This window comes from Branchiostoma lanceolatum, chromosome 3 (genome assembly GCF_035083965.1).
Source record: "Branchiostoma lanceolatum isolate klBraLanc5 chromosome 3, klBraLanc5.hap2, whole genome shotgun sequence".
In the NCBI taxonomy this organism is placed as follows: Eukaryota; Metazoa; Chordata; class Leptocardii; order Amphioxiformes; family Branchiostomatidae; genus Branchiostoma; species Branchiostoma lanceolatum.
Genome location: NC_089724.1, coordinates 19,611,392 through 19,631,876, shown reverse-complemented (window position 1 = coordinate 19,631,876; position 20,485 = coordinate 19,611,392). Strand labels below are relative to the sequence as shown.

The window sequence follows — 20,485 nt, the reverse complement described above, 5'->3', positions numbered from 1 at the left end:
TGTGTGGCAGCAAGTTCTGGGAGGTGTTTCGCTTTGTTCTTTTCAGTACAGAGTCACAAAGACACAGCACAGTGTAGCCTCACTTTTATTTGCAAATATCTGTCACTAACCTGTTCATCAGTACTAAAACTAGTACTATAATATGAAGGCTTACTTGGCAGTTTTGTGTGTAAAACTAATCTATAAATGAGCTTTGAAAAAACGTAACTGAAATGCTGGTTCCAAAGAAAAGTCTTGCATGTTAGCATGTCGTAATCAGGTTAATGCCAATCAATGCCAGTGGATATGTTTACTGTAAAGTGCACAGCAGTACTACTTCCTATCTACGTCTTTCACATATATTCAGCCACATCAGCTGTTCATATCATATATCATGTCATGACCTGGTTCCAATTAATAAATCTTTTTCTTATGTTAACAAATATTATAGTTTACATTTGAAGAACAAAATATTGATAAGAATATTGATAAGTAAACAAAGATTGGCCATGCCAGGAAATTTTCTTATTTCTGTTCTCTATACAATTTCAAAAACAAAAATACATGTATATGGAATAAATGTACCGTGGTACAATGTACAAACACTTATCACAATTGCACACAAAGATACATGTATGCTGTCTGACAGTCTTTTAACAGCCTTTATTTCACTTTTACGCTATAATGGAAATATAACTTGATTTAAACTTTGAGATTGATTTGACACTCTGTTCTAGTTAAATCAAGAACTGTTCATTGATACATGTTCTTTGCTATATTCATAATGAGATACATTTCAACAGAACAAATATAAACTAGAAGTAACTGTATCAATATATATATTCCAGTAACAATATAACTTACAATGTAACTTGCACATTACTGAATAAACTTTATAACTACGGTACAATGACTCTCCTTTAGGCTCATCTATCTGCTAGGTACCATTATATGCCAACCTCTATGATACCATTAACTATAGGCTATGATCTCCATCCATCAAAATGATTGCAAAATCTGCAACAAAATATACAGCTGAAATAACATACAGCTGAAATAGCTCGAAATAGCTAACATAAGTTTAGTTAGTTCTCTGGGAAGCCCTGATGCAAAACTTTTTTAATCTAATAACTGATTATTGATAATCCTTTTGCAATACTTTTCAAAAGACATTTGAAGATAAACTGCATTCTCTTATATTATATTATATTGATTGAATCGCACAAATGTCTCACGGTGCACCATCAGCAATATTCCACATTTAGCTCCATCTCCTTTGAATTGCAATTCTAAACAATTCTAAACAGACAAGTTTCAAGACAGGGGTACAGCACCAATTCTACCAGTGTAGCCAATATAACTGTCCAAAACTGGCCAAAGTTAGTCTGGTCCATAACACCAAAACACAAAGTGTAACAAAAGTCATGTTAGCAGCCACCACTCCAATCCTTGCAGGACACTGTCAAGAGAAATGTTTCTCAATCTCAATCTTAAACATGTATATGTGATTATCAATAGCAGCCAAGGTAGCCTGACAATGTATGGTTAGTATATGCACCACCCGACCGCCATCATGGCAGCTGGGTGGGCCCTGGGCCAACATCAATGTGGTTTAACCTTCTCCCTGCTGCCTATCTCTGTATCAAAAACAAAATAGGTGCCAAAGGCTACCCTTGTAAGGAAAGGGTTAAACCAACATAAGCCTGGAGGCTGCCAATTTAGCTACCAAAGTCTAAAGTCGTCTGCCTATGGAGAAAATTCAGGCTGGAAAATGACCTTATAACAAGGCTGGTGCATTCCCCCTTCTTCACATTGCACAGTCCAATAGCATCATACTCTACTTACTCATCAGGCATTACTCATACCGATACCTTGTTTCTCTCTGTACAAAAATACTGCAACAATGCCTGTCACTCCCATCAAGTCCAAGTGTACTCTAGAGCACAGTCTGTACATCAGGCACATATACTGCTTCCCACATATAGAAAGGCAGTGCAACTTAACAGTATAAAAATCTCAATAAACAAACCCATTGCATGGCAGGCCAGACCTCTCCAATAAACCAAAGGGGTGCAAAGTCGCCCTTACAAAGCTTTCGGGTCCATGATGTGGTTCTTAAGGTACTTCATCATTCCAAATGGCTTCAGTCGACGTTCGCCTGAAAATCAGAACATTCATTTGTAGAGGCCCTGAATCAGACAGTAAAGGCAATACTTCATTTAATAGCTCTATTGACACCATATGCCAATTCACTGTATGGTTACCATATAAATACTGATGAGTCCCAACATAGGCCACTGCTACTGTAAATGCAGAAATGTTCGTGGTGGTTTTATGTTCACGGTTTTCGCGGCGACCGTTTTACCGCAAACTTAAAACCACCATGAAGATTTTGTCCAATACTGAAGTGGTATGTGACTATAGCGCTGCTGCAAACTTAAAACCACTGCAAACACTCCATTTTCACCTTATCGTGAAATAAAAACTCACGAACTTAAATGCATTTACAGTATTTCATTCTTATGACCAGGACACAAAGACTTCAAACTATGTTCAGCTGTCTACTCTGTTAACTACCTATACAGGAGAGTTTTCATGATAATTGCAGGATGGCGTCATAATAGTCCACTTTGGCAAATGTGAAGACAATTATCAGCAGCTTTATGACAAATTTGTGGAGGCCGAGCCAATGGCACATCCAGCAGCCGTGCGATTATACGTACAAAATATCTGGATAAAGCTTTGTTTATCTGCACATCATAGACTGACAACTTACCAAAGACTTTCAGTAGTTGCTCATCACAGATGATGTACTGTTTGTCACTGGGGTCCTGCAGTTTCCTTTCCTTAATCACAGCCCACATCCTCTTCACTACCTCACTCCTGGGCATCTGTGGGGATGGGAGACAAAACACTACTTGAAGGATATGCTAGGTTCACTTTAGTCTACTATCACATAAGGAGAACATTGCAACCCCCATGTTCCCTTTTTTCAATCAAATATGAAATTATGAGTTTACAGTGCAAATATCTGCTGCAAGCATGACAAAACTTAAGTGGATGCCTGATAATAAAGTATTGCCTGATAATAAAGTATTAGCTGGTCACCTCTGACCAGTGTCAGAGGTCACCATGAAGTTCATAGGTCATGACCTACCTTTTCTCCTCCAACCACAGCAGCCAGGTCAGGGGACAGAACCATGTCTCTGGAGTACATCAAGTTTTCTGTAATTAGGAGAAATGAAGAGACTTTAAAATTAGCGCACAAATTCTACATTGCTTTGACATCATTCATGCAAAATGTGTCAACATTTCCTTGGGGATATGACATTTGCAGGAATTCTGTGCTTTAACAATATATCTTTTTATGCAGTTCAAAGCAATCAGCCAGGCAGCCTTTGGTAAGGTCCAGGAAAGGTAAGTGGTGAAATAAGTGATACACAATTGTTGAATAAATACATAACAACATGTGTATATGTATCATTCAATGCTGTAGAATGGGAAAACAACTTAGAGACAACTTCACTCAATGCATCCGCTACCTTAATCCAACACACAAGAGGACAGCATCATCACATCGAAGTTACATAAAATCATCTCACTAAGGAAAAAGACTAACTTCTCTTTGGTTTCTCTTCAAAATCATCATTGCTGTCATCTGAATCTTTCTTCTTCTTCTTCCTCTTCCTCTTGGCCTGTAGGAATCAGCAAAGTCTTTCATCAAAGGTAAATCAACCAAAGCAACTGAACTAAAAGATTTCAGGTACAGTTTGTGACTTCACCTTTTGATTGACATTACATGTACATACTATCACAGCATCTGAATCAGTTTCTTGAACTAGACCAAACAATGAAGAATGCAAATAATGTAAGAGATATGGACTGTAGGTCTTGCATATCCCTACCTTTTCACACATTTTTTTTATTGGTACAGTGATAGGGAACTTAACTTAAGGAATCTACAATTATTATGCATTGGGATGCTGCGCTATCAGAGCTTCCAAAATCATTCCCGACATTGTCACCTAGTTGGCACATGGTTCTTGTGCTGACAGTAGAGTTGAGAACTGGTACTCACTGGTGCCTTCTTCACAGCACGCATGGATGTTCTGTTCTCCTCAGCATGGAGTTTCCTCGCCAGCTTCTCATCGTCCACACCATCCGAATCATCATCTGACAAATCATCTACTGTTTTCCTGGAGGACCTGCTCCCCTTTGTTTTAGCAACTGGCTTTTTGCTGGATGTCTTTTTCTGCAATAAAGTTTTCTATATTAACTCAATACATGTATATCAAGTACTATGACGATTTGTATTGTGTTTCAGTAAATTTGGATTAACACAATATATGACATTATCACATACAGTGAAAATTCATAGGTTATGTTGAAAAATGATAGTCATAGTAGAAACTTAACTAACAATTTATGCACAAAACTATGGAAAAATTGAGAAACATTTAATTAAGTGGGGGACACTATGTCATAAATTGTTAGATTAGTGGACTGAGAAAAGTTGCAAATTGTTCATTATTTTTGAGTTGCTTTAGTGCTGACATGTATCTGTAAATTTCATTGTTGTTGAAAAATCCAAATAAAGATCTAAAAAAAACAATTTATTCATCACTAAATACCAATGAAAAATACAAATGGAAGCAAAGCATATGAATCACTCTCTACCTTAGTTGATGGTTTAGCTGCTCTCTTTGCTTTCTTCTTTGGAGGCTCTGGAGCAAACTGTATAAGACACAGAAAAAAGGTTGTTGATTAAAGTTACCAACTTCACTATACCATCATTTTGATGGATGGAGATGATAACCTAGTCATTTGTTCAAGTCTCTTTCATGAGGTTATTCTATCTTAGTCATGGTCACAAGGGTCAATGTACAGTAGATATGCATCAGTAGGAGACTACAAGTACAATGCTTGTCAGTCAATACCTCTGTCACCTGAACTTTGTCCGGTATTTTCAGACCAAAGTACAAACAGTCATGGTTCACTGACCAAAAGTACCCCATGTAGACATTAGTTTAATAGAGTTAGAGATTAATTCCCTCGACTAGATCTAGACAAAAACATCATGTCGTACTTCATGTACAAGTGTTTTGCAATGGCCATATTGATCAGTACATTTCATTTTCTGCTGTAATTTCACTGCAAAATTATTTCCCTAAGATCTGTCCTCCCTCTGTGAAATGGTCCGATCTTGAATCTGGTTTTAACCGGCCCTCCTTGAACTAGTTCCAACTAGAAAGTCTACAGAAAGTCTATCAATATACCTGAACATTAACTTAACTGCTTTTGTCACCTGCCGACTGAAAAAAGGTAAGTAACCAGTAACCACACACTTGGCTCACATACAATGTACTTCTGTTACACGGAATTATTGACAGATTTTCCAAAAAGATATAGTAATACTATCCAGATGAGATGTCCTCTAAAAATCTAGATTTTCCTGACACAGTTAGTTAACCTGTCTGTCCATAAATGTCTTTATGGACTTAAACATTAGAACATGTATCAAAATGTGGGAACTTTCTTCAAAACTACTTAATATTTATTTCAATTTCCCTATTACTTTAGCTGTATGGCTGCGTTCACACTTGGCAAAATCTATGTGAATCAATTTGCATTAAGGGCCAGTTTGAATTGATGGGAATAGATTTTGTTTTTCGTTCCTTTTGATGATTACACATCATGATCCAAAGGAAAAAGAGCAGGAAGTATCCGCATCTGCCAGTTCCCCCAATTTTGGAAAGATGAACGCTGCACGTTGCACGCTGCTAGCGATTTCCTTCAAATTCCAAGATAGCCGAATTGAGGTAAATTGAGTGTGGACTGGCTGCAAGAGCGCAGTTTCCATGGCAGCTATTCGAATTGAAACATTGGATGCGAATTGATTCACATAGATTTGGTCGAGTGTGAACACAGCCTATGTCTTCAGATTGATTAATTGGAATGAATACCACAATTGATGAGAGACTGTAACATATAACAACTTAGTACCACAAAGTTTGTCTTTAGCCAAAGAGGAAGGAGGACCTTACTTGGGCTCCTGGCATTATCTGTCAACAAGAATGGCAACAAGACCAAAAGGCAAGTTACTAGACTACAGTAAATTGAGTAATCCTGTTTTATTTTTTCTGTATTGGATAAGTCTGAACTCAGATATGTCCACTTGTTGGACACAAAATTCAGTGGTTAGCGATCTTGCCTCTAGAACTAGAAGCCGCGAGTTTGATCCCGGCTGTGTCGCTCAATTGACATGCACGCTACCGGAAAGGGTTGCAGTCCTTAGGACGGGACGTTAAGCCGTGGTCCAATGTTCATTGTGCTGGTCAAAAAGAGCTAGGGTAATTTCCCCCTGTACAATGAACCTGTAAATACTGTACATAGCTTCTGTCTTCTCTGTCATGACCAATGGAAGATTAGGTTTCAGTGAGCTAAATCACTTTCCTTTTCCTTTCCTTTCAGTCTGTTTATTTCATATAATGATGCATGAAACAGCTTATTCTATCTGAACCAAACTCCTTCAGCATGGGTGTTAAGTTAAACTGTAAAGGCTATATAAGAGAACTACATTGTCCTTCAATCCTAGGCTTGCTTGATCGCCTCAAGGCAGGAGAGACTGTGATTTGTGCAGAGGGATATCTGTTTGAGTTTGAGCGACGTGGATACCTGAAGGCTGGACCATTCGCACCTGAAGTTGTGGTGGAGCATCCAGAGTTAGTGAGGGGGCTGCACCGGGAGTTTGCGCACGCTGGGAGTGACGTTGTGCTGGCATTCACGGTAAGGACAACCTCACATGAACACTTCTAAATCATGTAAAATGGTTTGGTTTTGTTTCTACAGGTACATGTACTTTACAACCAGAAATACAAAATTTCCTCAACTATGATGTTTCATTTTTCCAAAGAAAAAGATAGTCATAAAGAATTGATATCAGAGCAAAGTTTGTTGAACCATGGGTCTTTTAGATCAAATTTGCATACATGTACATGTAGTTGCAAATGTTTAGTTTACATGTCGGCCATTTTTCTTAACACTGCACTTACACACTCAAACATATGTAATAATGTTGCTAGACCTGTTGTTTGAATTGAGGACCTTGTGCATTTGTGAAATGCTGCTAGCTGAGGTTATGGTGAAAGACTAGTTCTTATTAGAAATAGTTAGGAAAGCTGAAAAAGTTTGTTCCCTCAAAAGGTTATCACCTAAAGACAGACCTGCTTGTACAACTACAGTCAAACCTGTATTAGCGGCCACCTTTGCATAGCGGCCACCTGCCCATAGTGGTCACTTTTTGTCGGTCCCTTGGATTTTTCCCATTGACGTAAGCATTAAGAATTCGTCTATAGCGGTCACTGTCCAACGCGGTCGCGGCCACACGGTTTTCGGTCCCACGGGTCTGGAAACACTGCCGATAACGGTCGCGGCTCATGGTCGCCGCAAGATTTTTTCCAAATCTCGGCAGAAAAATATTGTCATTATATTTTTTTTTATAGCATGCAGTATTACCCATGAAAATGTTGCCTATGGTTTTATTTGGCCCCTGGTGAGGGTTTTGAATTTCCAAAACCGCTAAGACGCCAGAAATTTGCAGACAAAGAGTCTCTTGCGCGCGGTACATGTTGCCGACGCTTTGTTTACTTGGGTTACTTCACTAGTAGTAGCATGGGCGAGCACTTTATTATAAATTATACGGACGCCTTTCATCCTCTACAAAAAGGTTTTAAAGTCATCAATTCTTTGTTTGTGTGTTCTCTTTATTCAAAGAACTTCTTTGACGAAATAGGTTTACATATTGTACTATTTAATATAGAGTAAAATCATACCCCACACCTACATTACAGTAGACTATCCCAATGACCCTATGACCTCAAGCACCATTTTGTTTTTCCCACACCGTCAAGGAATCCAACCCAAACAGGCTGATTTTACCATGATATTCCGCAATTTTTTCCCGATAAATAATGTCACCGCGCAATTGAAAATGACACGGTTGTCTTCGGCAACATTTTAAGTCGCATGTGCTCCGGTTTGGGGGCGGATCGATGGATCGACTTGGACTTAAATAATATGCTTGTGGAAAAATCGAGACCGACCGAAATCAGTCATCTTCAAGATCTTGAGCCGATCGTCGTCTTGTGGAAGTGGTCGGTAGACCAAGTTTGACTGTACACTGTACATGTATATTATGTGAATAAATGTTTCTCAGTGTGGCACTTATTGTTCGTGGTCAAAATCAACCGTTTCTATAGAGCGGCCACCTGTCCATAGCGGTCGATTTTGGCCAGTCCCTTGAGTGACCGCTATAGGCAGGTTTGACTGTATCTATATTGGCTGCAGCCTACATGTAGATAAGCCAGACTTTTCCTTCCCTATTGTACAGTACTATGGACACAGAGAGACCCTGCGGGCAGTAGGGAGGGAGGATGAACTGGAGACGTTTAACCGTACAGCCCTGAAGCTGGCCCGGGAGGTGGCAGACGAAACCGGGACCCTGATGGCAGGGAACATCTGTAACACCAACTGTTACAAACCTGACGATCCTCAGGCATTGGACAAGTGCAGGCAGATCTTCAAGGTACTAAATAAATATCTTCTTGAGCAAAAGACGAATCAATTCCTCTTGTTGCTGACTTGACAAAGACCATCATGATGGTCAAAATCCTCACAATACATAAGACATCAACAACAGTGGTAGAACTAGTCACTAATCAAGCTTGATGTTTGTGTGTCCACAGGAGCAGACAGAGTGGGCTGTGGCTGAGGGGGCAGACTTTATGGTTGCAGAGACATTCCATGTCCTGGGAGAGGCCTTGCTGGCTCTTGAATGTATCAAGCAGTACGGCAATGGTAATTAAGGCATGTTTTCCTTTTCATCTAGTACACCTTTCCTTGGAGACTTGTAATTCAATGGAACACTTAACAAAGATGATTCATTAGTACCTAAAGTAACGATTATCTAAGTAAAGGATTGAAATAAAAAGTTTCCTGTCGCATTAACAGGGCTTCCAGCTGTGGTGTCCTTCTCTGTGTCAAGGGAAGGGCTTTGGTGTGGCCACACTGTGGAGGAGGCCATGCTAGCCCTGGAGGAGGCTGGAGCGGCAGTTGTGGGGCTTAACTGTGGACGTGGGCCTGCAACCATGCTGCCACTGATGGAGAAGGTTGTCAACAAGGTTAAGGTGAAAATCATAGATGCTTAAGCTTTCATTCAACTCAATGAGTACCTAGTTTTGGTTAGGGACGTCCTCTCCGATGGGACGTAAATCCGGATGTCCCATGTTTGAGGCGAGCCAGGTATGTTAAAAGAACCCACCACACTTATTGAAAAGAGTAGTGGTCCATCTCGGTGTGAGTGGATCAAGCCTATCATTCTGGGGTTACACAGCTTGTACCTTTTGTACAAACCAGGTGCATTACACCTAAAGGCTGTATACCTGTAATGCGGAACAAACAAATGAACAAACAGACTTTGTCCATCAAGAACTCCTAAGACTTCCAAAAACTTCAGCAGTCCCAACTCCAGATAAAGATGCTGTTTCCTCTTTGACAGGTGCCATTTGCAGCCCTACCCGTTGTGTACCGCACCAATGAACAACAGCCAACCATGCACTCACTGATCAGCCACAAAGGTGAGTAATGCTACCTTCCTGCAGTCTTCTTAAATCTTAGCATCAATTTTCATTCTGTATGGTTCACACTGCACTGCAATGATTATATTTCAGTTCATCTAGGACACATTATTATGGCAAAGTCTAACTTGACCTGGTGATGCACCTTTACTCTTTATCAAAAGTGAATGAAAACTGCATTGCACATATTTTTACGTCTCATACAATGGGGACTGCAATGTCTTAATGGGTTCTTGTTTGTTTACCGATGTCACTATGACCCGAGGCAAGGATTTGCCATGATAGTTTATTAAGATGCCTTTTGTTCAAACAACTGACCAGTTTCCCTCTGTTTAGGTTCTAAAGCCTTCATCGTGGACATGGATGAATTTCTGTGTGGCCGCAGCATGGTAGCTAACTTCGGCCAGCGCTGCAAGGAGCTGGGTGTGCAGTACGTGGGTCTGTGCTGTGGGAACGCCCCGCACTTCACCCGCACCCTGGCAGAGACCATGGGTCGCACCCCACCTGCCAGCAAATACTCCCCTGACATGACCAAGCACTTTACCTACGGCACCGACCGTTGGTACGGTAACAAGAGCCTGTAGGCTTCAGCCATCTGGCCTTGCAATTAGAGCAGTTTGAGCGCAATTTAGAAGATACAGTGTAGTTTCTTTCATAAATTCCTGCTTAATTTTACAGTTCTAACGTTACCTGCACCTGCTGGGCTGATATCTAAAATTTCTTTTAGCAGTATAAGGCAAACATTTCAACACAAGAACAAGTGTCAAATATCCCCTATTGAGCAAAGCTTCCTTTCTTCTGATTTTCCTCTCCAGTCTCTCTCTGGAATATTTTCCTTCAGAAGAACAATAAATATGCTAACTGATCTCTTTGGATACGCAGAGTGCAATAAATCAAGACATGAGGTTTAATATCTACATTGTCACAAGCAATGGAAGGATTGATGTAACAACAAAAATGAGAACAGAAACAACTAACCACCTCACTTCTGCTCACAATTTCAAGTACATGTACTGTCAAGTTTCTATCCTTTTACAATAAATGATCAGTTTACAAAGAATGATGCCTGTCCAACTTATATGGCTGCGAGAATCTGGTTTACAAGTGGAAACAACTGGCTGAGGTTTATCAACCAGCTCAGTTAGAGTTGATACACTGTGCTGTGTATCACAGACTGTTGTACATGTAATGTGTAGAAATACGGAATCACAAAGGGGAGTGGTCAGAATAGAGGTGGAAGGGACAGTTGAGCTGTTTGCAATGAAGCTGGTGGGGATGGAGACAATCTGACCAAGACGTAAAGAGCCTTACCGAGTCATCTGATGAGTCACTGTGTTGTCCGTTCTCCTCCTCCTGTTTAGCCTCGATCATGGCCATCAGCATGTTGTCTATCTCCTTCTTTCTGTAGGGGAGGGGGGCACACAAGGAGAAATAACTCCTGCAATCATTGCATGCAATAGTGTACCTTCAGGCTTGTAACAGTAAATCAACGTTTGGAATAAACATATGCTGAAGACAAGTTTTCAAGTAACATCCAATAAAAAATTATGTATTTCTTTTCCTTGAGTGTCTTTTTAATTTTCCTAGTCATTTTCTCCCTGACTTTCATTTATCTATCAGACATAATCTATCTGGTACCGCTCGCCTCCATGACTCACCTCTCAGTCAGCTCCACTTCAAACTTGTTTTCCAGCATCTTCCGTACTGACTTGGATGTCAAGGTGGTCAGGTCACCATGTTTCAAGATTTCTGAAGGATAGTAAGTCATTCGTCAAGGAGTTTGAAGCTAAAATGTCATGAGATTCAATACCACTAACATACCTACCGTCAGCGCAAGAAGTTTGAAAACATAAATTTGTTCAATCATTTCTTTGTTTTTACTTTGTCAATTGTATAGAATTATGTATCATTGGAAAGCTTATCTATTGCTCTTTACAAGATACCAAATTTGTCATGATCCTACATTCAAAGGCCAAACACCAGAGCTGAATACTTTAAATGGATTTAAGTTTGCTGGGATTCAATTTTATGGTAGAGAGAAAAACGAGTACTCACGATGGTTTTAAGTTCACGTTTGAAACAATAATAGCGCTACAGTCACATAATGGAAACACTTTTTGTGGTGGTATAAGTTCACGGTGAGGAGTTCTCTACAAGACCGCGAACATAAAACCACCGCAAACATTTCTGTATTTACAGTATGAAAATGTGTCACAAAACAAGATCCGAAATTCCCGACAACACAGTGTCTGACGTTGGCAGGATAATTTCACCAATCCAGTCAAAATCATGGTCCTTGTTGCACAGATGCATGATTATAACAAATGATCAGGTATCATCTACATAACCCTAAATAAAGTAGAAAGGCTGCCATTTGCACGCAAGCAAATACAGCATATTTCACGCACTCCCCATTGGACGTTTTGCAGAAATGGGCCATCCAAAAATTACATCTAATGCAACATGACCTCAGGTAACCCGAATGAAACACTTGTTTGTTGGCCAACGGCAGACGGACCAAACCTTAGATTGAACGTGGAACCGGGATAGGGCTTGGTCTGGAAATAGGCCCAAAAGTCTCCAAAATGAATCATTTTGAAGTGGTGTATAGCAAATATGTGACTTAAGTCACATGGGTACATGTTCAAGGCACCCTTATATCAAATTCCAGGTCAATTTGCCTAAAAATTCAACAACAAAAAAACTTCATAAAAATGTTTTTAAGGTCTGTTTCAAAAAATGAAAAAAAGTTTGGGGGTATTTGGGAGTGGAATAACTGAAAAGACAGGAGAAACCTGACAAAAACAAAATATTTCACTCTATCCATTCCTACGGTATGGTGAGTGAACTACAATAATACTGATCAATAAAAAACAACTGACATGTGATCGAGGGAAATTTAGGCACTTGTTTTGCTTTAGATCATAGATTGAAGGAAATTCCTTATAATTGATATTTAAGAATCTTAATCTTAAGAATCTGCTAATTTCGAGAAAATATTGTTGAATTGCTAAACTTACTCTTGGGTGCAGACATGTGTGGGTTCCCATCAGGGACGAACCAGAGAAAACCATAATTTGGTCAAGGGTTTGTGCATTATTGTCTTGTAATGTCAAATATCTTATGAATTTTCATAATCTTCAATGTGCAAAAATTTGGCACATCTTCACACCTCTCCATGTCCGTTCCTCAGACCCCTCATTAATCTTCAAGCAGATTTATCGGTCACGGTGGCAATGACAGCAGAGGCCAATAGAATTATGCTACTTTTGCCCGTTGGATACTGTCATTGCCACTGATAGATCTGCTCGGAGATTAGCCCCTCCCTACCTCGAAATTTGGGAACAGACTGGGATATAAAACAAAAACACATAGATGGACGGGAACTGTGGTTTGGAAACGTTTACGTGTTGTGCTGCATATTGAATATCTGTACAGTTGTTTTAAAAGTGTGCCGACAGAACGTCGACGGGTTTCCATGACGTTTAATTCCGGTACAGAATAAATTGTCATAAAATTTGTCGGATCCCCCACCCAGGGCCTGCCACATATGTCCTGTCTGCGTAGAATTCGAACCCCTCCCAAAACCATCACCTCTCCACACGTGCTGAGTTTCTCCTCACGCCACCCCCCTCTCACGCAAACCCTCATCTCGATACGACACCAAATCGTGCCTTGAGTTTATTAGTGTCGAACTCATCAAGAAATTTTCGCTAAGTTGGTTCGTCGGTAAAGGAACGTCTGCATACCTGCGATGCTCTCACGTATCTGGCCTTCCGAAATGTCAGCCATGTTGCCGATAGTGTTGCCGATCAGCTGGTTCAAGTCTCGCGAGACGGATATGTTTTTTAAATTCAAATCTCGCACGAGCGCCACCTATGAATGAAGGTTAGAACTTCAGCAGTGTAAACAGACGGATAAAGTAACGTTTGCAAATGTTCCGCCATGTCTGTTAGTTGTGATCAAACAATGATTTTAAAACCTTACCGGAGTTTGGACTATTATTTGGACCAATTTGGTTTATTGTTTTAGGGGAGCGCTAATTCGCATGGACTAATCTCTATAAGGTTAACGTTAATTAAACCCGAATCTTGCGCTCAGGCTGAGACAAAATGTTTAATTGACAGGCATAGTAATTGCTAATCCCCAACCCTGCAAGAGACCTCAGGCTGACTTGCCTGGCCGGTGGCTGTTGGTAAAGTGGAAATTCTATCTGTGCTCTGGGACTGTGGTAAAGAGGCCAGTTGCAGCTAGACCTACAGACTGATGTACCAACACGGCTGCGTGTGTAAAAAAAGGCCTACCAGTAACAGAAATGTGTTTCTTTATTTGATACGATACGTATACCATAACTGTACAGCAATAAGAGAAGTTCTACACAGCCTTGTGTAGAAGAATGCTAGATAAGCATAAACCATTGACATAACACTTGTACTTGAATACATATATTCGCCTATGCGCTGACACTGTGCCCTCTATCTATGCATTTGATCTTACCAGTATAACATAGCTCTAATATCGACACTTTGTGAGAAGTATAGGAGTTTGAGACATGGTCAATGTGTCATCCTGAACAATTCAGGAAGCTGAATACATGATTAGCAAGGCAAGATTGCACAGTGATTTATTTACAAACATTGGCAGTTTCTATTTACACACATGATTGAAACAGACATAGTTCCAATAGTAATACTAAAGGCACACACTTCCAAATCTAGACAAGGTTATTCTTCATGTAGTCATGTTGTAAATCATAGAGCCAATCCTGTTACTTCATATGTTTCATTTAGAAAAAAAATCATTATAGCCCCTGAAATAATCTCCATTTCTAAAGTATCATGATAGTAACCTAGAATGTACCATGGGCCAAAAAAAGTAACACAATTCCAAATCCTGACAATCAGACTATCATAAACGTTATACCCACCTCTTCCATAAGAATTATGAGAGGTGACAAACAATCTGGCCTAATACATAAATATATAATCAGTGTCTCAACATTCATGAAATAAGAAAAAGATATAGTGATTCAATGACTGAATCCTAAACTCACACAAAAAAATACAAACAAATTTGATCAGCCAAAAACAATTACTCAACCTGTTTTCCATAAAGATATGAATTGCTATGCAAATAGGGAAGAAACGGTAAAAAGATATTGATCAGTTGACGGCAGGGAAGATTGTGTCCATGAAAGTGTCCCAGATGGTGGCCTTGAAGTTGTTGCCTTTCCTCTTGAGAACTTTGTGCCCCTCCACAGCTCTGGGGTTGGTGGCAGATTGTCTCCTTGTTATGGATGTATATTCTCTGTCAACATGTTCATTCTGCAATGTAATAATAGGAAGAATGAACAAGAGGGAATATCTGGTACAGAAATATTGTCCTTTTACTCTAATCAGAAATATTATAATATAACACGTTACCTCCAGCATTATATCTGTTTCATTCACACAAAAACATTTTTAAAGTCTTACCCAGTCCAGGACGGCGAGGTAGCTGCGCATGGAATACTGGTCCTTTCCAAACACAATTCGCTTGTCGTGGTATTGGAGCAAGCTATTGTTGAAGGACTCCACGTAGTGGGTGTCTACACACTGGAATATAAAATTGAAGACTTTACATTTTGCTTTCACATTTTTTTCTGCAACACACGTGTACTCATAAAAGCAAATCATCCATGTGAAACTGTGAATTCCCTTACGTGTGCATAGTCCAGAGGATTTTTGTAGATCTGTGTGTCTCTTATCCATTGCGTCATGAGCTGTATAGCTACAGGATCTCTCAGTGTGGTTCGTTGTGGCAGGTAGTTTGGGTCCGTCCTACACCTGGCTCCCCTGTACTGGCCATTCCCTGCAAAGCAGTTCCGGTGGTCATTCTGAAAAGAGACGTGACATGTATTTCATTGCTGGAAATAATAGAAAAGAATTTCTACCAGCTAGTATCACACTCAGACATCTGACGAGTTGTCCTGACAGGCACTGTGTACTGTGAGTACATACAGTTCACAGTACTGAGGAAAGTGCCCTAGCTGTTTTCAACAAGTACAGTGAGCAGACTTTTGCTGGCCATAAAATTGGAACACCTCTGTATAGTCTTACGTATCTCAAGTTACCTGGTAGTGCCTGACAATGTTGTCCAGACGAGACTGCAGAAGATCTGGGTCACCGTTGCAGGTTTTCATTGACCAGTAGAAGTGTGTTTTCACACCTGCACCTGCAATCATATAACACAGCATATGTTCAATTTCAACACCTTCAACGATGCATCTAATAAAAATACCGCTAGATATGACAGGGGGCCCGTTATAATCTGTAATTCCTCCCAAACACGGAGTGAGTGGTTACACAGTCATACTCATATACAATGTATAGGGCAGATAATGCAAGTTCTAAGGTATAATCCACAAACCTTTGTCAGAGAGTTCCGGGTGCCAGGTCCTTCCACGATTGACAATTGTCCCCTTGGCTACCTTAGCAAAGGATTTTGCCAAGTTCTTCGTAGCTAAAGGTATAATGGAATGGGTCAGTCCAGTGGCATTAGTAAAATCCTAATTCTTGTTCAAAGGCTCATAAAATAACAAAACGAATTGCCAAAGTTACCAGAAATAAAAGATGAGTAACATACCATGCCATGTGTCGTTGCCATTGTCTGTGTACTGCCGTTCCTTCACCAAACTGTTCACGGACATGTTTCTGTCGTGGCCATGCAGATGGATGCTAAGCCCTGTATACACAATCATTGATGTATGTAAATGTACGACTCTTCTTGTCACATTGTTCATTGTTCAAACTTTCATTTCTTCATTTACCATACTTATGGTATACATACTGGAAATGTTGCATACCTCTGGCATCAGCCCACTCATAGAACCGCCTTGTTCCAAATGTCTCATGGTTCTGTGACACTGGCTCGTCCTCCTTAGTCACGAGAACATGGCGGATCACCCTGTGTGTTCTAGACCAACAGCAATACAAAAAAAAAATCACAAAATGTAAACCCTCTGTGTCTGAGGCCTAAAACTCCTGAAGTTCAATTACATTATATTATAAGCTTTCCAAATCTAAACAAACTAAAGTACATGATAATTTTTTTTCGTGTAGCTTTTTATATTGAATTATAGTGACTATTAATTAGCTTTACTCACATGTGACCCAGAAAGACGACATCAGAATTGTAGGCGTTCTTGCGCCAACAGTGGCGGGCATCAGACAGGACTTTTATCCCATGGAAGTTTTCATCATCTTCTGCAAGGACGCTCCCAGTGATTTCCTAAGATAGATGAATAATTGATATGTCAATCAAATCACAGTTGTCGCAAGTTCCTTTAGAATCTTATATTCCCTTTTATCAGTGATTACAAGATATGATGATTTCTATACAGTCCAGACAGATGACAGTCAGCTTTACACTTTACATTCATTCATTCACCGTCTGACTTTTGAGCCTCCCAGTTCTACAGACAAAAAAAGCAGAGTGACTTAGAAATGTAGTAGACTATGGCAATGCTGCATTTCAGAACAGCAAAAACAAGAAGCAAAAATTCCTTTTCCTTTCATTTGGATGAAGGAATAGAATAAAGTTTATAAAGGGAAAAATCAATGATATAGTACCACATACCTCTTCCAGTGCATTATCCATGGATTCTGCTGCCAGCTCCTCTACGACCACTTTGTATTCATCCAGTACTAAGGAAGTGATAAAAAGAAATACTGTTCAAATTCTCACGGTTAATCCTGACAGTACATATGGATAATCTCTCGCATTACTAACCCATGCAGGATAAAGATTTTCACTAGCAGTATTGATGTTGTATTATGAATTATGTTCTTACCAACATTCTTGTCCTCTTCTTTTACCACGCCGATGTTTGCTGCGGAGCAGAGTTTTTCATACTGAATCGTCAGTATGCCGCTGGTAAAACTTCCATGGAGCATCCTACAAGAGATAAATTGTATTCAGATTAAATGTTTGAAAAAAAGTTGACTTGAAATAACCTCCACATCCATAGAGACCAAAGGAAAGTTGTAAATTGATTGATTTTACGTCTTCAGTGCTACTATCCATGACATATACCCGGTAGTCATTTGTCTAAAAAAGACTCACCTGTCATTCACAAGGAAGCGGTTGTTAGGTAACTTTGGCGAGGTGTTCCACCGTCCCGACCAAGGGCATGCAGTGCAAAGGAAGGTGCATATTCCCACATGCCCATCCATCCCAATATCCTCCTCCATGTGGACACTTCCTCTGCATGTGCGCAAGTGCACCTCCGTGAGAGCAAGGAGGTCAGTCACCTTCTTTGGAGTCAGCAAAACGATTTGCTGTGTGCTGTCCTCCTTCTTCATCTCCATGGATGGGAATGATGGAGAGGCCCCACCCTCTGCCATCTGACTGAAGGTGCTTGGAGAATGATGCTGGATGTAGAATGTGAACACCTCCTTCAGGACTGCAAAATTCCTTTCCTGCGATGACCGGGATGGTCCGATGTTGGCCTTGATGTTATGCATCATTGTCATGAGCTTGTTCTTCTCCACGAGATTTGGTGCAGTGAAAGTTACCTTGCCATCCTGTTTGGAAGCTGCCAACTCTTCTTGGGACAAACTGGCCCGATTTTCCTTCTTCTTGGCTCGATAGGCATCATTTCTGGCCTTCTTGGCTGCTGGGGCATCAGACGGCCTTGGCCTTCTCGGTAGTGCATTTGGATCGCGATAGCAGAGAGGTTGTGGAATAGACTGATCAGAACATGAAGGTGTAGCAGGTACCTCCATGTTTCTGCCTTACCATTTGACGGTTTGAAATAGGCGCGCGCTGTAAGCCTTTGGGAGATACATGTAAGTAGCCCCAGAATGATGCCTTCTAGGGTTACACATGTACATGTACTAGGAGCACACTGTGAACCCGAGTGAGCACTGGCTGTATTTGGTCATTTCCCTTGTGGGCGGGCACTCTAACTGAGGTCAACTCAAGAACACTGCACAAAGGGCAAAAATGGCTGAGAATACCACAAAGTTTTGGTGCCTAGAAGTCACTGAAGAGCAGGAAATGGTCATTCGGGCCCTGTTTGGGCACAGTGGATGGGATCTGATTGAACACCCTTACCCCACTCCTTCAACTGACAGAGGGTCAGCAGGCAACCAGCCAGCCAGGAAGAAAACACGGCGATCATGCAGAGATGAAGACATCCCGGTTAGTAGATGTTCTAAAAAATCATGATGACAAAGTTTGTTATGAATTTCTTTTGCCATATCTTGGAGTTCTTTGATATGTTTTACATTTGAAAAGAGAACTTGTTCCTAGATCCCAGGAAAAATGGACTATTACACAGAATCATTATATAACAACTTTCCCTAATAATAGTATGCCATGTGTCTTGTGTTCAAGGAGACAGAGGGACAAGATCACGTACAGTCAGCTCCAGGTCAAGATCAGGATAGTACACTGACACAGAGCCAACCAACTCCAGACCCAGCTGAGGCCACAGCAGTTTCACAAAATCAGCCTGAGGTAAATGCAATTCTTGATGTAGCACAGTATTCCTCATTCTGAGGCATCTGTCATGTCAGTGGTGACTGGCCATTGCTATGTACAAAAAAATGTTTAGGAAGGTGAGTTTGATCCAAGACATCTTCAATAATATGACTGTGTCTCTACATGTCTTCCAGCCAACCATGTCCACATCCAACCAACCTAGATCGGCCACAGAATGCCAGCACTGCTTCTGTGATCCATGTATCACAGCTAGACCTCAGAGATGGCTGGGGATTGGAAACCCGCCTAGTAACAACAACTCGGCAGTTCGTAAGAATCTGTACAAAAAGTATTGGAAATTACTGAGTGACCGCTGTGCATGGTATGACTCAAGGTATTTAGACAAAAAGAATAGACTGTGGCAAGCATACCTGGATGGTTTAGACGACAACAACTGCTGGGTTCGTGGTAGACACAGTCCTGGTAAGGAGAGTGTCAGAGAGATCATGCCAGACTGTGTCATAGGCCAGGTTCGCCAGCTGTACCCAAATTTACCTAGGGTTCCGTACATGGACCATAAATTCTTCTAAGTAAGATATAGCGTAAATCAGTTCACAGAAAGCTCTGAAGAAGATTCTAACTTGCTTGCACTGTTCTGTTCTTTTTGTTTATACTTCAGAATACAGTCGACTATCAGATTTATTAATATTAGCTACTTGATATTGTGATGATTGTACTTTTAGACAAACTGCCATCAATGTATTGTTGCTACAATTATTCCAGTAATGAACTGGCCATCTATAATATTAGCTGAATTGTTGACACATAATGACTGTAGCTTATCATTATAACATATTGTTTTGTACTATTAATTACATGTATAATGTTGTAACCTGTAAATATTTCCTGTTCATTACTTTGTTGCAAACTTGTTTCAAGGATGTAAAACGTCCACAGGTCTATAAAACCTAGTCTTGAATACATCTGTGTAACTCTGTGTAAATATTTGATTTCTAAACTTTGGTTGTCTTTCTCAAGAAGGTAACATTTTAGACACAAAATAACCTCTCTTTACTGTCCTTACATGGTGTAACTTTTGACTGTGTGGATATGGATCTTATAAGTAAGACTTTATCATTGTTCAAGAACCAAGATACTTCATTATATAACTAATATAGGACCTTTAGTATAACAGAATTAGCCACACATATTTCTAATGACTTTATATATACAAGCTCCATGTGTAAAAGTGTGGGTGTAGATTGTGGTGAAGACAACAGGTATTTGTCTGTATGTAAATAAAAATGTTTGTGAACTACAGCTGCAGTACATGTATTTTTCCAGTCAAGAGAAAAAAACAACACTACAAAGATGGTTACTCCTCGATTGAAGCAATGTTTTGTGGT

The 20,485-nt window shown here is 40.2% G+C and overlaps 3 protein-coding genes and 1 long non-coding RNA gene across 7 annotated transcripts; 2 read left to right on the top strand and 2 right to left on the bottom strand.

Moving 5' to 3' along the window:
- Window positions 1-71: 71 nt before the first annotated feature.
- On the bottom strand, window positions 72-13,483 carry LOC136430896 (uncharacterized). The gene is made up of 9 exons (XM_066421969.1): window positions 13,364-13,483; window positions 11,273-11,363; window positions 10,926-11,016; window positions 4,657-4,713; window positions 4,058-4,231; window positions 3,599-3,674; window positions 3,137-3,204; window positions 2,756-2,870; window positions 72-2,137 (listed from the first exon to the last, which is right to left on the bottom strand). The coding sequence occupies exons 1-9, from the start codon at window positions 13,404-13,406 to the stop codon at window positions 2,064-2,066; spliced, it is 789 nt and encodes a 262-aa protein (XP_066278066.1). The 5' UTR covers window positions 13,407-13,483; the 3' UTR covers window positions 72-2,063.
- Window positions 4,996-11,175, top strand: LOC136430895 (betaine--homocysteine S-methyltransferase 1-like). 2 transcript variants are annotated; one of them, XM_066421967.1, is made up of 8 exons: window positions 4,996-5,301; window positions 6,001-6,072; window positions 6,575-6,765; window positions 8,369-8,563; window positions 8,724-8,835; window positions 8,989-9,164; window positions 9,536-9,614; window positions 9,951-11,175. In XM_066421967.1, the coding sequence occupies exons 2-8, from the start codon at window positions 6,054-6,056 to the stop codon at window positions 10,196-10,198; spliced, it is 1,020 nt and encodes a 339-aa protein (XP_066278064.1). In that variant the 5' UTR covers window positions 4,996-5,301; window positions 6,001-6,053; the 3' UTR covers window positions 10,199-11,175. The 2 variants fall into 2 exon arrangements, with proteins under 2 accessions (XP_066278064.1, XP_066278065.1); XM_066421968.1 differs by having other exon boundaries at window positions 5,990-6,072.
- Window positions 13,484-13,698: 215 nt separating the features above from the next.
- LOC136430891 (uncharacterized) lies at window positions 13,699-17,630 on the bottom strand. Of its 2 annotated transcripts, XR_010754945.1 has the most exons (9): window positions 17,446-17,630; window positions 17,232-17,299; window positions 16,759-16,883; window positions 16,459-16,568; window positions 16,239-16,337; window positions 16,023-16,115; window positions 15,727-15,827; window positions 15,089-15,489; window positions 13,699-14,938 (listed from the first exon to the last, which is right to left on the bottom strand). XR_010754945.1 is itself a non-coding variant. In XM_066421965.1 (8 exons), exons 1-8 carry the CDS (start codon window positions 17,546-17,548, stop codon window positions 15,286-15,288), a joined length of 903 nt encoding a protein of 300 aa, XP_066278062.1. In that variant the 5' UTR covers window positions 17,549-17,630; the 3' UTR covers window positions 15,006-15,285. The 2 variants fall into 2 exon arrangements, 1 of the variants encoding a protein (XP_066278062.1); XM_066421965.1 differs by lacking the exon at window positions 13,699-14,938 and having other exon boundaries at window positions 15,006-15,489.
- Window positions 17,631-17,641: 11 nt separating this feature from the next.
- On the top strand, window positions 17,642-20,399 carry LOC136430892 (uncharacterized). Of its 2 annotated transcripts, XR_010754947.1 has the most exons (3): window positions 17,642-18,797; window positions 18,993-19,115; window positions 19,274-20,399. It is a non-coding gene; the product is annotated as an uncharacterized lncRNA (long non-coding RNA). The 2 variants fall into 2 exon arrangements; XR_010754946.1 differs by having other exon boundaries at window positions 17,642-19,115.
- The last annotated feature ends 86 nt before the right edge of the window (window positions 20,400-20,485 follow it).